Source organism: Mytilus trossulus, chromosome 5, assembly GCF_036588685.1.
Source record: "Mytilus trossulus isolate FHL-02 chromosome 5, PNRI_Mtr1.1.1.hap1, whole genome shotgun sequence".
Classification (NCBI taxonomy): domain Eukaryota; kingdom Metazoa; phylum Mollusca; class Bivalvia; order Mytilida; family Mytilidae; genus Mytilus; species Mytilus trossulus.
In genome coordinates this window covers 16,060,487-16,076,460 of record NC_086377.1, presented here as the reverse complement: position 1 = coordinate 16,076,460, position 15,974 = coordinate 16,060,487, and the positions used below count along the sequence as shown (strand labels likewise).

The following is a 15,974-nucleotide window of genomic DNA, read 5'->3' as shown; positions in this document are numbered from 1 at the left end:
CTTTGACCCTTTGACAAAAATATAAAAAATTCAAAAAATTTGAACCAACCGTTTCATCTGAAAAATTACACTGGTTATATAGTATTTGACAAAAACTTATTTTGATCTTTGAAAATCTTAATTTTCCCTTAACAACACAACGTAAATAAAACGTTTAACTGATTTTTCAGAGTTATCTCCCTGTAGTGTTAGGTACCACCTTGAACTCAATAGAAATTATAAGATTTGTTATGAGTGCCTGTGACACAATTCATCTGGTGTGTTTGTGAAATTCTTTTATTTTCTTTTTTTTTAAAATGAACAAATAATTTTTACACATTCCATTATAATTACTTAAGAGTCAATTTCTTTTACACTTATAACATGATGCAGGACTGAAATAGAATAAACATAAGAAATGAACTTTAAATTTTATTGTTGAAACTTTATGTTCGTATATGTTGTTTTTACTTAGTCTTTCATCTTTAGATTCCATCCCAACTCGAACTGTAATAAATGATTTATTTATTATTCAAGTATAAATAGAGACTTATAATTAACAATTAGACATTGTGCGGGTTTTTCTGATAAACTATTTGGAACGTTTAAATCAAAAGTTGAAGTTCAGAATGTATGAATACATGAAGAGCTGTTTGGTCCCATGATGAACATTAACAGGATAACCATAAGCATCTATACTCAAATTTGCTGACAAATACATTTGCTCTACAAATATACGGTGGATATATATAATTCAAAATAATGTAAAGTCGTCGATTTGATATGCCTCTCTTTTTGTAACTTTATTTGAGTCATGTGTCTCCTCGTTTAAAATATATTAAAAAATGTATCAACATAATTTTTTACAGTGTATTTAGAATTTTATCATGCATGTCATACTTTATCTAGAAATTGAATGACATCACATGTCTTTCCAATTACTTTTCTCTGAATAATGCAAGAAATAGAAATGTACAATAAACATCGTCATAATTCTGAAACTATGTGAGTTTGAATAAAAAAGTTCTTTTTGTTTCAGTCTTCAAAAGAATGTTTTTATTCATAATTAACTCATAATAGATATCAGATTTTTTTTTTATATTTGCACCAGACGCGCATTTCGTCTACAAAAGACCCATAAGTGACGCTCGAATAAAAATATGATAAAAAAAGCAAAATAAAAATAACGAAGTTAAAGAGGACCGAGGACGTTGATCATGTTTATGTACAGTCTCACCTGGTGTTCTGCATTGACAAATCTGACATCCGTCAGCACCAACTCTGAATCCATGATCGCAGAACATTCTACAACTCAGATCGGGACAGTGGGCTACAATATCAAAATAGAACGTCGATATTTTACCTCGGTTCTTTATAATGACATTGAATTGAGAATTGAAATTGGGAATGCGTCAAAAAGAGAACAGCCCACCCAATGCTAATGTCAAATGTATATTATGTATAAAGCTAAGTTTTGTTAAAATAAGCTTACCAACAAAATTAGAACGGATTGAGAATGTGTCCGAATTTAACGGTATTAATTTTTTTTTGTATGTACCAGATGTGCATTTCGACAACCAATGTTTCTTCGGTGATGAACGAGGCTAAAATATCTTGAAATCAAAAGTTTATTTAAAGATGAAAAACTATGTTCCAAAAAGGACAAAAAGTATAGCCAAAGCTATGCAAAGAATCTGAGCTTTCCACGAGGAAGATACATTCCTTCATTTTAAATAATTTCTAAAATTGCCAAGTATATACTAATATCCAATAATGAACTGGTTAAAAAGATCAACTTTTCTAGACACTTGATATGTATCTGGTAAAAGTTTTACAAAAAGATTGTTAGAAATAAAGTCTATACACTATGATTTGATTTGTTTTTTCGTGTTTTACCCCACTTTGAAGCACTGCATTTAGGCTATTTGATAGTGGTTAGTGTTTTCTGTGTTACTAGATTGACAAAATAACACTACCGACCTTCGATAGGAAAAATCATAAACTTAGTCAGTAAAGATTAGAGTCAAGTGCACCCGCAAGAGCGGGATTCGAGCTCACAATAGCAGTCTTGACTGGATAGAGATTACAGTATTAACAATTTAGACAACCCGGCCACCGAGACCCTCCTTATACATTTGAACAATACATAAGTTATGAGTTCGATAACTTCTTTTTAGTTTAAACAAAGATGCTTTAAATAAGTTATAATGAAAAGGATTAATACAACACGACAACAATCCAGCATAAAAACAGGTGTGATATTGTTTTAATCCCACACAGTAGAATGTATGGTATCATCACAACACAAAATATTGCGCTAACTTCTTATGTTGTACTGTTTAACCACTGTCCCAGGTTAGGGGAGGGTTGGGATCCCGCTAACATGTTTAATCCCGCCACATTATTGATGTATGTGCCTGTCCAAAGTCAGGAGCCTGTAATTCAGTGGTTGTCGTTTGTTAATGTGTTACAAATTTGTTTTTCGTTAATTTTTTTACATAAATAAGGCAGTTAGTTTGCTCGTTTGAATTGTTTTACATTGTCTTATCGGGACCTTTTATAGCTGACTATGCGGTATGGGCTTTGTTCATTGTTGAAGGACGTACAGTGACCTATAGTTGTTAATGTTTGTGTCATTTTGGGCTTTTTTGGATAGTTGTCTCATTGGCAATCATACCACATCTTCTTTTTTAACATACGGATTTGTTGCATGTGTTCCTCAATCGTTGGTTAACAAAATACATGGTATGAAGGCGTTTCTCGTTTTGTTTATACAGAAAAGACCGTTTGTTTTCCCGTTTTAATGGTTTTACACTAGTAATTTTGGGGCTCTTTATAGCTTGTTGTTCGGTGTGAGCCAAGGCTCCGTGTTGAAGGCCGTACTTTAACCTATAATGGTTTACTTTTTAAATTGTTATTTGGATGGAGAGTTGTCTCATTGGCACTCACACCACATCTTCCTTTATCTATTTGCATACCATTTTGCATATATTTGTAGATTTTTCTAAACTTTTGTTTAAATCAAAGTCAACACACCCAAACAAATTATAAAAAAAGAGTATACATTCTACCCGCCCCCTCCCCCCCCCAAAAAAATAATTTAATTATAATAAAACAAGAAAATGTCCGTAGTACACGAATGCCCCTCTCGCACTGTTATTTTCGTTGTTCATTGAACCGTGTAATTGGGGTCAAACTTCTAATTAGGCATTAAAATTACTAAGATCATATCATAGGGAACATATGTACTAAGTTTGAAGGTGATTGGACTTCAACATCATTAAAACCTTCCTTGACCAAAAACTTTAATCAGAAGCGGGACAGACCGAACGAACGCATAGACCAACAATAAAATGTATTGCCTCTAGATGGAGCATAGCAATGCATTTTTTTTGTATAATGTTATAATTTAGATAACCAATTTTCATACATGTATGTTGTTCAAAGTCAAGAGATTTGTGCAACGATTTGGAAAATGAGATTTAGTTTACTAATATACTTACGAGGCTGGTTGCATTTACAAATTTCACAACCATTAGCTCCAACTTTAAAGCCGTGTCCACAATATATAGCACACATAACATCGGGGCAGTGAGCTAAAAATTTATATAACCTTATTAAGTAAATATGTAAATTTTCCTTGGAATAAAATGAAAGTAAAAATTACTAAACTAAGATCAGAAATTTATTCTCAATTGTTCAACTGATAAACCCTTTTTTTTTTTTAAGTAAAGCTTTGTCGGTATGCTTTAACTCATAAACCTTTATCAGTATAACTCTGGATCCTTATAAAAACAGCAAAGGTAACGGTTTTGTATGTAAGGTCAAACGAATGATATAGGTATAGAGTTTGCATGAGTAAAATTCAATTGAACCCCTATGCAACATAAACTTTTTCATAAGAAATTACAAAATCTCCAAATGTTAACATATTTCTGAAATCGTTCAACCGTTTAATAACCCCCACACCCAAAATGAATAATAAAAAACTGACCTTTGTCCTTCTCTCGCCCAACACAAATCTGATTAATTAGTCAGGTTCTATCGAATCTGTTTAAATTTGTAATAACAAAATGTCACATTGTCCATGGATTTATAAGTTTTGAACAGCGGTATACTACTGTTGCCTTTATTTTGTACAAAGTGTTCTTATCAATTATGATTTATACTGATTTGCAAACAATTGGAATACAGTTAGATTTAATAATCAAATAAGAGATGGGAGCAACAGGGGGTCTGTTAACATGTTAACAACACCTCGATTTTTGTAAAAAAAACAGTTAACACAAAATGCAAAAATGCTGATAAATTTGTAGTAATCGGAGGGTTAGTTTAAGGTAATCAGACAGACCATCTAGAGATGTCCGAAGCACTTCCCAGAAACCATCTTCTTCCGGTTGAACTAATGGCTTATACAGACGACTATTCACGCTAGGAAGAGCAATCGGCCGTTCCTGCAGGAACGACCATCCAAGGTATATATTGGTCTTAAGATATACTCGGAATCACAACAAAGTTAACAAAGTGGGTTGAAAAAGTGAACAGCTTAAATTGATTTCAGAAAACAGTTAACAACACCTTGAAAAAGACCATAGTGGGTTAACACAAAAAGGTATTGCCCCCCCTCATATAAACTTACGAGGCTGGTTGCATTTACAAATTTCACATCCATCAGATCCAACTTTAAATCCGTGTTCACAATGCATCATACACATCACAGCTGAACAGTGTGCTGAAAAATTATTCATTAACGAACATTTAAGTAAAAACTTAAAAGTAAAATGTTAATGTTATCTTTGAATAAGGAGACAAGGAAAGAATATTTAACGGTGATATTTGAGGCTTCAGAACATAACCAAATATTAATTATACAGGTTTGTTTTACTGTTCATCTGATTGATCGTTTGACCTAATAAAACCTTTAGAAATGGATAGGCAGAATTTGAATTTGCATACGTCAGAAAGCCTGTAAATAAGCCATGGATACACTATCTTTATTTGAATCAGTTTGAAAGTAACTGTGGATTTTTTATCAATTTAAAATTATGTTTAAGTTATCAATGCAAAGCAGACTGCTCAAATAATTGACCTTTCATGGATTCAGTATACGACGATCAATTAGTCACTCGATTTCAATCAGTAGTTGTGCATGTTGTTTGATCATCAACGATCTGATCAAAATACAATCCAGATGTCATCGTCTTGCTTCAAGGATCTCACAATATACTGTTCTATTTGTTTGTTTTGGTGATTATAACATCATCCAATGGAATTTTAGTCTCTATATTTTGAAGGTGTTTATTATTCCGACAAAAGCATAGAACCCAAAAAATCTATAAAGCGATAATCATAAATGAACGTAAGATATAGAATCCATTTTGTTTTTGTATTCTACATACTTTATTGTAACCATTCGCATATGTTAGTTTGAAACAGAAAGTACCGGTACCCATAATCCATCTTTTTAAAATAACTTACTATTGTGTGTTAAGTGTGTACTTACGAGGTTGTTTACATTTACAAATATCACATCCATCTTGGTCGACATGGTTACCGTATTTGCAATATATATTACATACAGGTCTACTACCGCATTTGTCTGAAAAATAATATTTTAAAAAGAAACATTTCTTGTTATATATTTGCTCCGCCCCAATTGAGGTGGCACGGTAGTATGTCCTGGCCCATAAGGGATAACGATAGCCTTTTTAGAATTTTTACCACTGTCTAACACTGCAAAAAACATCTACATTCACAGTTAACTGACGTACTCTCATTTTACTATTCAGAAATGAATTTGAATATGTACATTGCATCATGACCATTTACTTTTTTTGCTATTTTTCGAAACCTAAGTTCACTAGTAATTTTAGGTCTTTTATGGTGCAGTGAATACAAAATTTTAAAAAAATCTCAAAAATTCATTTTCATCAGTATGTAAAATTATTTCATATTTTTCTACACCTGATTTATCCCTCAGTTCGGGCAGGGACGTATCTATTTTAAGTCCTTGGTTCGGGGAAGTATGTTCAGTTGATACTGTATTTTTGTCCAATCACACTGTTTAGATACAGTTACCTAAGTAGAGTACACAAAAGAGCAAATATGCAAATACTACCGTACCAACTTAAGGCGGACCATACCAAAGCAACATTTAAATTGATAAGACGACGAAAACCTCAGCATGCTATGATAAAAATCGTCAAAAGAACAAAATATACAAAACGTAACATAAGGTTTTTCTACATAATAAGTTTAATGAGCTTCAAGACAAACAATATGTGCTGATTTAATGATAGACATTAAAAAGTCAGGAATTTGAATACAAATGTGTACCATAATTTCGAATGATAGTTTCCTTATAATTATTACTTTACTTACAACTTCGTGCCTAAAAAGGAAAAACAAAAAATAAATAGTTATTATATTCATTTTTAAAAAAAATAGTGGAAAAGATTGAGTAAGATGAGGTATGCGTGGCAATGAGACAACTCTCCATCCACTTCACAATTTATAAAACTAAACAATAAAGGTCAAAATACGGTATTCAACACAGAGCCTTAGCTTATACTACACAGCAAGCTATAAAGGGGGAATCAGATACTAGTGTAAAACTACTCAATGGAATAGACTAATGGTCTAATCTAAATAAAAACGAGAAACGAACATCAGATTCCTGACTTAGGATAAGTATAAACAATTGCAGCGGGGTTTAAACGTTTTACTGGTACCAAGTTTTCACCCTTATCAATTGAAATGGCTTAACTCAAGAAGAAATATTAACACAAGCGAATAACACTGAACCGATAAATGAGTTTGGCTTTATAAATATTTTCATATGAGCGTCACTGATGAGTCCTATGTACACGAAACGCGCGTCCGGCGTACTGAATTATCCTGGTTTCTATGATAACTATAATAATTGATCTATGATACAATTTTAACACAAAGTCAATAAAGTTAGGTATGAGAAATTAAAGTAATACATTTATACCACTGTGAAATGTTAAACAATTTTAGAAAAAAAAATAATAAACTTAAACAAAAATCTGCCATTTGCAATAATATCATATACAGGTAAATACAAGTACTTTTGTAGTTAGGTATACAGCATAAAAGGAAAAAGATATTACTTTTACATACTAAATAATTCTGATGTTCATAGTTCGTTGAAGTTAAAATTTAGCTTTTTTAACGTCATGGACAGTCAAGAAGAATTGACTTGTACAATGCCAAAAAAATTAATTGCATCGACAGGTGAGGGTATGTCTTTATACATCCCGTTTGAAAAAAAATACCAAAAAAATATGTTTTAATTTGCAAATGGATAATTACAAATGAAGCAAACTGTTTGTTTACCAACAATATGCACATGCATCATTTTATATCAAGACTTCATTGTTCGTCGTTTGATTTAAACAAGAGGAGACATGCAAAACATTTCAATTGGCTTGTTCAATAACTGAATTATCCAAGGTTGAAGACAAAGGTCAAACGTATTTGCCAATCAAGATTCTTAATTGAATAAAAAATCCAACATCTCGAAAAATCTTGTTTTGGATTTGAAAGGAAAAAACAAAGAACGAAACAAATAAAAACTAAACGCAGATAAAAAGGAAAGGAGAAACTTATTATCCCCATCATCAATATCAACGTACCTTATTATAGTATGATTTTTATAATAATAAAACTAAAATAATAATAATAATAATAATATTTAATAATAATTGATAACAATAACTTATGTTGAATATATATGAAAAACTACTCACTTGAATAGTGATTACGGAAACGGCGATGAGTAGAATATATCCAAACATACTTCCAGTTTAGTAATGCAGATAACGTATTGAATTATAACCCTGATAAATATTAACACCACACAGTTTATATACTTCTTAGCAAATGAAGCAGATGTTATTTAATTGCAATATATTTTTTTTTTACCTTCAGCCTGAATTAAATTTTCTCATCATTGTATCAGGTTGCATTTCTTCTTTGTTATTTTTATAATATATTTGGTAGCTGAAGGGCTAGAGTTCTTCGTATTTGCAAATGTTACCAGACTGACTACGCAATGACCTTTAGACCGTACCCTTCAGACAAAAATAATAAATTTAAAACAATAACTGTCATAACAAACTCTAATTCTATTACAGTAACTGTAAGTTCACCAGATATATTTTATATATTTTATAAAAATGTATAGAAGATTTCAAGAATTCATTGCACTATGTTTTGTTAATGAACTATTGTAGGAAACTTATCATCTGATTTTTGAATATATACTTAATATATGTCAAACTCGGAGTTGCAATGGTCAAGATCAAGGGGGATGGTCATTCAGTGATGTCCTTCGTCTTAGTCTATATTACACAAGATGGCTAGTTTAAAAATCTACAGATGTTCGATTGTCTAGAGTAATAGATTTTAAGGATATAATGAAGTTATTTTTCTCTGTATCTCATCAGTTACAGTTGCATACACTGTACTTTCTGAGATAGATATGGGAAGATGTAGTGTGAGTGCCAATGAGAAAACTCTCCATCCAAATAACAATTTAAAAAAAAGTAAACCATTATTGGTCAATGTACGGCCTTCAACACGGAGCCTTGGCTCACGCCGAACAACAAGCTATAAAGGGCTCCAAAATTACTAGTGTAAAACCATTATAACGGAAAAAAACAACGGTATAATCTATATAAAAAAACGAGAAACGAGAAACACATATATTTCACATAAACAAACGACAACTACTGTACATCAGATTCCTGACTTAGGACAGGTGCAAACATTTGCAGCAGGATTAAACGTTTTAATGGACCCAAACCTTCTCCCTTTTTCTGAAACAATAGCATAACATGACAACATAGAAAAACACACGATAAAATATCAATTGGCAGACTTAACTCAATCAAAAAACGTAAATTAAGAGACCGTCCTCTATGATTTACTGCATGCGGACACAATTCTGCACTAAACTTGATTCCTTTTATAAGTGCCTCATTTGCCATATTATCAATACCAGAAAAGTCTGTTTGCAGACCTCTATCTTTTTAATAACATGCCCTATTCTATAGTGATTAAGAAATAAACAACAACATATTTCAAAAACAAAATCCACCGCAGAAGTTAAGTCATCCCTATCCACGAATCAGTCCCTTTTCACCATTATAGTAGTAGTGTATGACCCCATATCATTTTTAAACACTACTACAGGGATTTGACTCTGTAAAGTCAGCGCAACGTTTTATTACGCTGTGTTGTAAATGGTATATTAAGCTTCTCAGTGACCAAAAATGGTGTTTGTCAAACTGCTATATAACCAATGTAATTTGTTTTATGAAATGGTTGGTTCAAAATTTTTGAAATTTTTATATTTTTATTTATGAGTCAAAATAAATATTTTGTCAAAATTAATTTTAGTGAAAGTGTTGGGTACCACCTTAATGCAAACAAGTTGACTTTACATTGACAAGAACATAAAGACAATTATCGTAAATATTGTTCAGAGAATGATAGAAGCAATAACAGCCATAGGAGCTATATTTAAGGTGGTACCTAACACTTTCACTAAAATCAATTTGACTCTTTAAATTTTCATAAAATTTTGAGATATTTTTTTCTTTGACCCTTTGACAAAAATATATAAATTTCAAAAAATTGGAACCAACCATTTTATCAGCAAAATTACAATGGTTATATAGCAGTTTGACAAACACTAATTTTGATCATTGAGAAGCTTAATGTTCTCTTAACAACGCAACGTAATTAAAACGTTCAGCTGATTTTACAGAGTTATCTCCCTGTCGTGTTAGGTACCACCTTAAAGGTTAGTGTCCATTTTATACCAGTACCAATTACAAATACTGAAAAACTAAGATCTATAACTAATCAAAATATTCCTTGAATGGTCACAAGGAAAAGTCTAAAAGGGTTAATCGCGATAAATTGACGTGAAAAGTGTATATCAACCATTGATTGCCCCTATTTGTCTTCGTTAATTTTGTGATTTTCAAATAATTGTACAGAATTTATCTGTGTTTCAGATAAAAAAAATTGCCGTATAGTGGGGTTATATTCGTAGTGTGTAAGTTTTCTTATTTCGCGGATAGAACAAAGTCGCAAAAATCAAATGTTCATCCCTTCTTCTTGTGTACGAGCTTTATATAAAATGTAACGTCCAGATAATGAAATATTCTATTATCACACTAAATGAATATGAAGGATTGTGCTATGACAGAATCCTGTCAAGCTAATAAATATGTTGATGACTCTGAATTATTTCACTGCAGTTAAATCTTGGGCTATTTCCTACAACTATCAAATTCAAGTAAATGTTCTAAATGAATGCATCGTTAGTGAAACAAGTTCAAAGAAAAATGACCATTTTTTGTTGTGGAAATCGGTTTTTTGGAATCTCATGAAGTGGAAAATGCACTGTGCGTCGTATATCATGAATGTCAAAGAAATTGATTTTTTTATTACACAATAAACAGACTGTCTCTTTCAGCTCTCTAACGGTTGGACAACTTTATCAATTGTTTCAACTACTATTCCAGTATTACAAATACGTAAATATGAATCTATTATTAGTTAAATTTGAATACTTACGCATCTTACTCGTTAAAATATGCATAATATTAGCAAAAATAGATCAGTGTTTAGCTCGCATCTGTTACATATGGGTGTATGTAAAGCGTATTTTAAAGAGTTATACAACATCATACTCATTGCACCTGCTGTTACTTATAGGTGTATGTAATGCGTAGTTAAAAGAGTTATTCAACATCATACAAATTGCACCTGTTTCTCATATAAAACTGCTGCTAACAAAATATTTTACTTTATTACATTTGTGCGTTCAGAAACATGTATACTATATTTATAAAAGAAGGTGTGGTGTGATTGCTAATGAGACAACTGTACACAAGACACAAAAATGAAACCAAAAAACAACAAGTACAGGTCATAGTACGGCAGTCGACAATTAGCAAAGCCCATACCGCATAGTCAGATATAAAAGGCCCTGAATGACAATGTAAAACAATTCAAACGACAAAATGTTACGGCATAATTTATATACAAAAACAAATATGTTACACATTAAGAAGCAACAACTACTGACGTGCAGGCGCTTGACTTCGGAGATGCACATAAAGAAAGAATATTGCGGGGCTTAACATGTTAGCAAAATCCAAACCCTCCCCTAACCTTGGCAAATTGTGTAACAGTTCAACATAATTACGAACTATACAAATCAGTTGAAAAAAGCTAAACTCATCCGATGGATAGAAAATAAAAAGATTAACCCATGAACAAATTAGTGTTGTGAATGAAGGTCACCAATAGTTCTTCAATGTAGCGAGAAACACCCGCACCCGGAGGATTTCTTCAGCTGGCCCCTAAAATAATAGGTATCGAGATTAGTGATCATAGTTATCAAAAGTACAAGGATTATAATTTAGTACGCCAGACGCGCGTTTCGTCTACATAAACTCATCAGTGACGCTCAAATCGAAATATTTATAAAGCCAATCAAGTACAAAAATGAAGAGCATTGAGGATAAAAAAAATACCAAAAAGTTATACATAGCTCTGAATTATATATATTTCAATATATAAGAACATACATCTTCATCGCCAAACATGGCTTGTCATCTGTTTTATTACTGATAGATATAGTTTTATAAAATGCAAACATGACTTATATAATTTTCAATGTGGTGATAACCTCCATATGCTCGCTCACTCACAAAAGTCCGGAGAGCCAAATAGAAAATATTCAGGGAAATTAAAAAAATCCAACTGCATAAAGATATGTCCATTTGGTTTAGCAATATGGGAATGAGTCGGGCGTTGATGGTTAATGTGATGAATTTTGTTATTCAAAATGTTTTCTCTATTGTTTATATTTAGGTTTTTTAAGTACAATTTTTAATTTATATTACCAACTGAATATTCTTTCAATATCCGGTAAAAGCTACTCATCTCAAGAAAACATGCCATCAGTTTCTTTAGAAAATTGACCAAGTCAATATTACAAACATTTTCATTTACTGGATTTCTATGGGAAAGTATAATTTGTTCTTGAACCCTTTTTATGTATATACAATAGTTATTCACTCCTGAATCCTCCCTTTTATTTTTACTGTCCATCAGAGATTATTAAAACAATAATTTACACCACTAGGTCGATGCTACTGCTGGTGGACGTTTCGTCCCGGAGGGTATCACCAGCCCAGTAGTCAACACTTCGGTGTTGAAATGAATATCAATAATGCAGTCATTTTGATAAATTTCCTGTTACAAAACTTTGATTTGTTTTAAAAATAAGGATTTTCTCATCCCAGGCATAGATTACCTTAGCCGTATTTGGCACAACTTTTTGGAATTTTGGATCCTCAATGCTCTTCAACTTTGTAATTGTTTGGCTTTATAAATATTTTGATATGAATGTCACTGATGAGTCTTATGTAGACGAAACGCGCGTCTGGCGTACTAAATTATAATCCTGGTATCTTTGATAACTAATTATACTAGTTATCCATTCATGTGATTTGTTTGAGCTTTTAATTTTGCCATTTGATGAGGGACTTTCCATTTTGAATTATCCTATGAGTTCGGTATTTTTGTTATTTGACCTTTAACCTCAATGGGAAAATAGGGAAGTTGCGTCCATCATAAATTAATTTTGTATCAATTGTATCACATTGATAAGTCTCTAGCTGTAGCCATATGTTATCGTGTTGTTTATTCTTAAGTTTTCTATGTTGTGTCATGCGTGCTGTTGTTTTTATTATGTCTTTTTCATTTTAAGCCATGGCGTTGTCAGTTTGTTTTAGATTTATGAGTTTGACTTTCCCTTTGGTATCTTTCGTCCCTCTTTTCTCTAAACCTATAATATTGTGAACAATAATATGATTTCAAGATGTTCAAAGCATGCTGTTTTGATTGTAGAATATCTTTTGTGCTTATGAAGTTAATAGACGTTCGATATTACAACTCATATTTGAGCTGTACTAAGATTACTTATATTAACTTAAGTTTTGCCTCATCGATAAAGAGTGTACTGCATACGGTATGTACATGTACTTATAACTACGCAAACCTGTTTGTCGAGGTAATTGTCAAATTGACGACCTATGTTTTGTTAAATGGTATTTCTGTTGATACATTCATGTTATCAAAATTTTCTTTTAGTTGTGTTGTTGTTTTGTTATGTGTATGTACACAGGGTTGGCTGTAGGATCAATTAACTGTTTACAAAACGTAGAATTTTTGAAAAACTCGAACTTTTCTACCTACCTGATGAACAAATTAACTTAGCTGTATTCAGCAAAACTTTAAGGAATTTATGGTCCTCAATGCTTTACAAATTTGCACTTTGTTTGGCCTTTTTAACATTTTTTGATTCGAAGGTTACTATTGTTATTATATACACATGATAAACAGTATTGCAACACCTTGATTTTTTAAAACCTGAAAAATCAGTCTCTTATTTTGGTTGGAATATGATGATATATTTGTAAAATAATAATAAAACGTAGTTAATGAAAACATTGGCTTTAAAACGAACAAAAAATGTATGGAAAAAAAAGTTTTATCTAACCAAAATTGTACAAAAAAATGCATTTTACAACTTTTACTGTAGTCAAACTGTACAATGTCAGACATTTCAAAAGTAATATTTAGATGATTGTTCACATCATGGTTGATTGTTATACGCCAAAGAATTAGTACTTTGTGCGCAGCCTCCATTCAAACGGATTATTGCATCTTAGCGTCTTCTTATTCCTGCCATAAGTCGACTAATTTGTTGCTTAGTTAGCAGCAACCATTCATGACGAAGGGTATTGTTTATTTCATGACTTGTTTGAACTGGGGTGTCCTGTCGTGCATGTTACACCCAATAGTGTTCCATATATGATCGATAGGGTTCAAATTCGGGCTAAGATTGGGCCAAGGAAGATAAACCAAATTCCATTGGAACATTGAATCTTCCTCCAAGACGCTAATTTCAAACTGTGGCAAGCTCTGAACTATATTGGATACGGGCATATGTGTGTCTGTTCGTATGCATAGGTCCCCGAAACGGTATTGTCGCACGATAACCAGTAGCGATGAGCCGATCTCGAACAGTTCTTGTTTAAAGGTTCATGTATGATCATCATTCTCTTCTTAGGATTGTATTGTTTGAAGTGGGTTTTCCTTCTGACCAACCTTCATTATGCTTTGTTTTCCCTTTTTTTGTTTTTTTGACCTCGGAAGGTCTTTAACATCGTATCTTGCCTGATTTTTATTCTCAAAACGACTTATAGCATGTATAGTGGAATGGTGATGACCAACAATACGTGCAATTATCACAGCGACATACCTTCTTCCCTCACGCTGGATATCTGCCATCTTGCTGCAGTTATGAGTTGTGGATGACCATATACAAGGTGTCAATAACATAAATTTATAAACTTGGTTATTTTAAGTGTTGAAAACAATGAGGATAAAACATCTATTTTAGTGTTTACGAGTACAGTAGCTGCATGTGCAGATAAGAACTGATAATGTCGATATTTATTGATTAAACTCAGGTGATATTTAGATAATGTTCTATTTCAACAAATTATTGAACAAAAAAAAAAAAAAATCTTTTTAATTTGAATTTCAATTTGGTGTTGCAATACTTTTTTTCAATGTGTATAGATATAAAGATATGTGGTGTGAATGAAAATAATACAACTCATGCCACGTTTGTTTCGATTTGATCTCTACATAGTGTGAATATAACGTAACTATAAACAACAATTATTGCAAGTAGGAGGTATATCATTATTGTAGCTTCAAAACCAGTTTTAATCCACCACTTACTTCGGGAAATCCATGTTCCAAGTTCGGGATATGGCTATTGATATTTATTCATAGTGTTTGATTTTGGCAGTTTATTGACTTCGCCTTGTAATCTTTTTGAATTTGTATTGGAGTTCAAATTGTATGCACAATACACTAATATAGTGAACGGTATTGTCTGTAATAAGGAATCCCGATGAGATATGTTCGATTTTGAATTCAAATATGTTCAACCTGGAAGTCTGCTTACGGTATTGAAATTAATATGAGGCAGGAATTACCTGTGAATAGGGACGAAGTCTGTATTATTATTTTTTTTAATTCAAACATGTTGATAAAAAAACAGACATACTGTAACGTTTCGGATATTGGTTCTGTTGTAAGGGATTTAGTTGTGACGTTATTTAATTTATGACGTCATATTCAATGTAAACAAAGAAACGCAGTCATTAGGTAACGTTTTTTTTAATGACAAACGTTTTTTTTTAAAATGAATTAGTATTAGTTCCATTCTAAGACTGATAATTATTCATTTCATTCAAAGTCTCATGTAAACAAGACCGGAAACGGAAGTAGATTTCTGCGCCGATCCGGAAATTAAAAAACGGCCACAATGAAAATTGAACGATTTTGAGTTCATTATTACAATGAAAAATTCGGGAAATTTTCTCTATTTTAAAAAAAAAAAATTATTGAATTTTCTACTGTAATAGGGGACTGCGTCCCCATATAATGTTAATATCTGTTACTCTCTGACTTGATTCAGTACGGCACAAGATATATAAATAAGATAATTGTTTTATTAAAGACATATCCAATTATCAGGCTCAACGTCTTTGTTAATAGTGACTGTTATTGTACTTGGTCCATCATGTTTAGGATTTTTACCCTACTCGAGCTGAAATATAATGAAGGAGTTTGATATATATTGAATATTAAAAAGTAAGTAGATTGAAAACAATTATACATTTTGTTGTTTTGGAGTTCTTTTTGTTATTAAAAGGTAAAATCACAAAAATACTGAACTTATAGAAAAATAAAATCGGAAAGTCCATAATCACAGGCAAAAATCAAATAACAAAACGCATCAAAAACAAATGGACAAGAACTGTCATATTCCTGACTTTGTACAGGCATTTTCAAATGTAGAA

The 15,974-nt window shown here is 31.8% G+C and overlaps 1 protein-coding gene across 1 annotated transcript; it reads right to left on the bottom strand.

Moving 5' to 3' along the window:
* Positions 1–338: 338 nt before the first annotated feature.
* LOC134717656 (antistasin-like) lies at positions 339–8,993 on the bottom strand. Its single transcript, XM_063580152.1, has 7 exons — positions 8,934–8,993; positions 6,361–6,370; positions 5,483–5,578; positions 4,619–4,711; positions 3,483–3,575; positions 1,217–1,309; positions 339–486 (listed from the first exon to the last, which is right to left on the bottom strand). Exons 1-7 carry the CDS (start codon positions 8,991–8,993, stop codon positions 341–343), a joined length of 591 nt encoding a protein of 196 aa, XP_063436222.1. The 3' UTR covers positions 339–340.
* Positions 8,994–15,974: the final 6,981 nt, after the last annotated feature.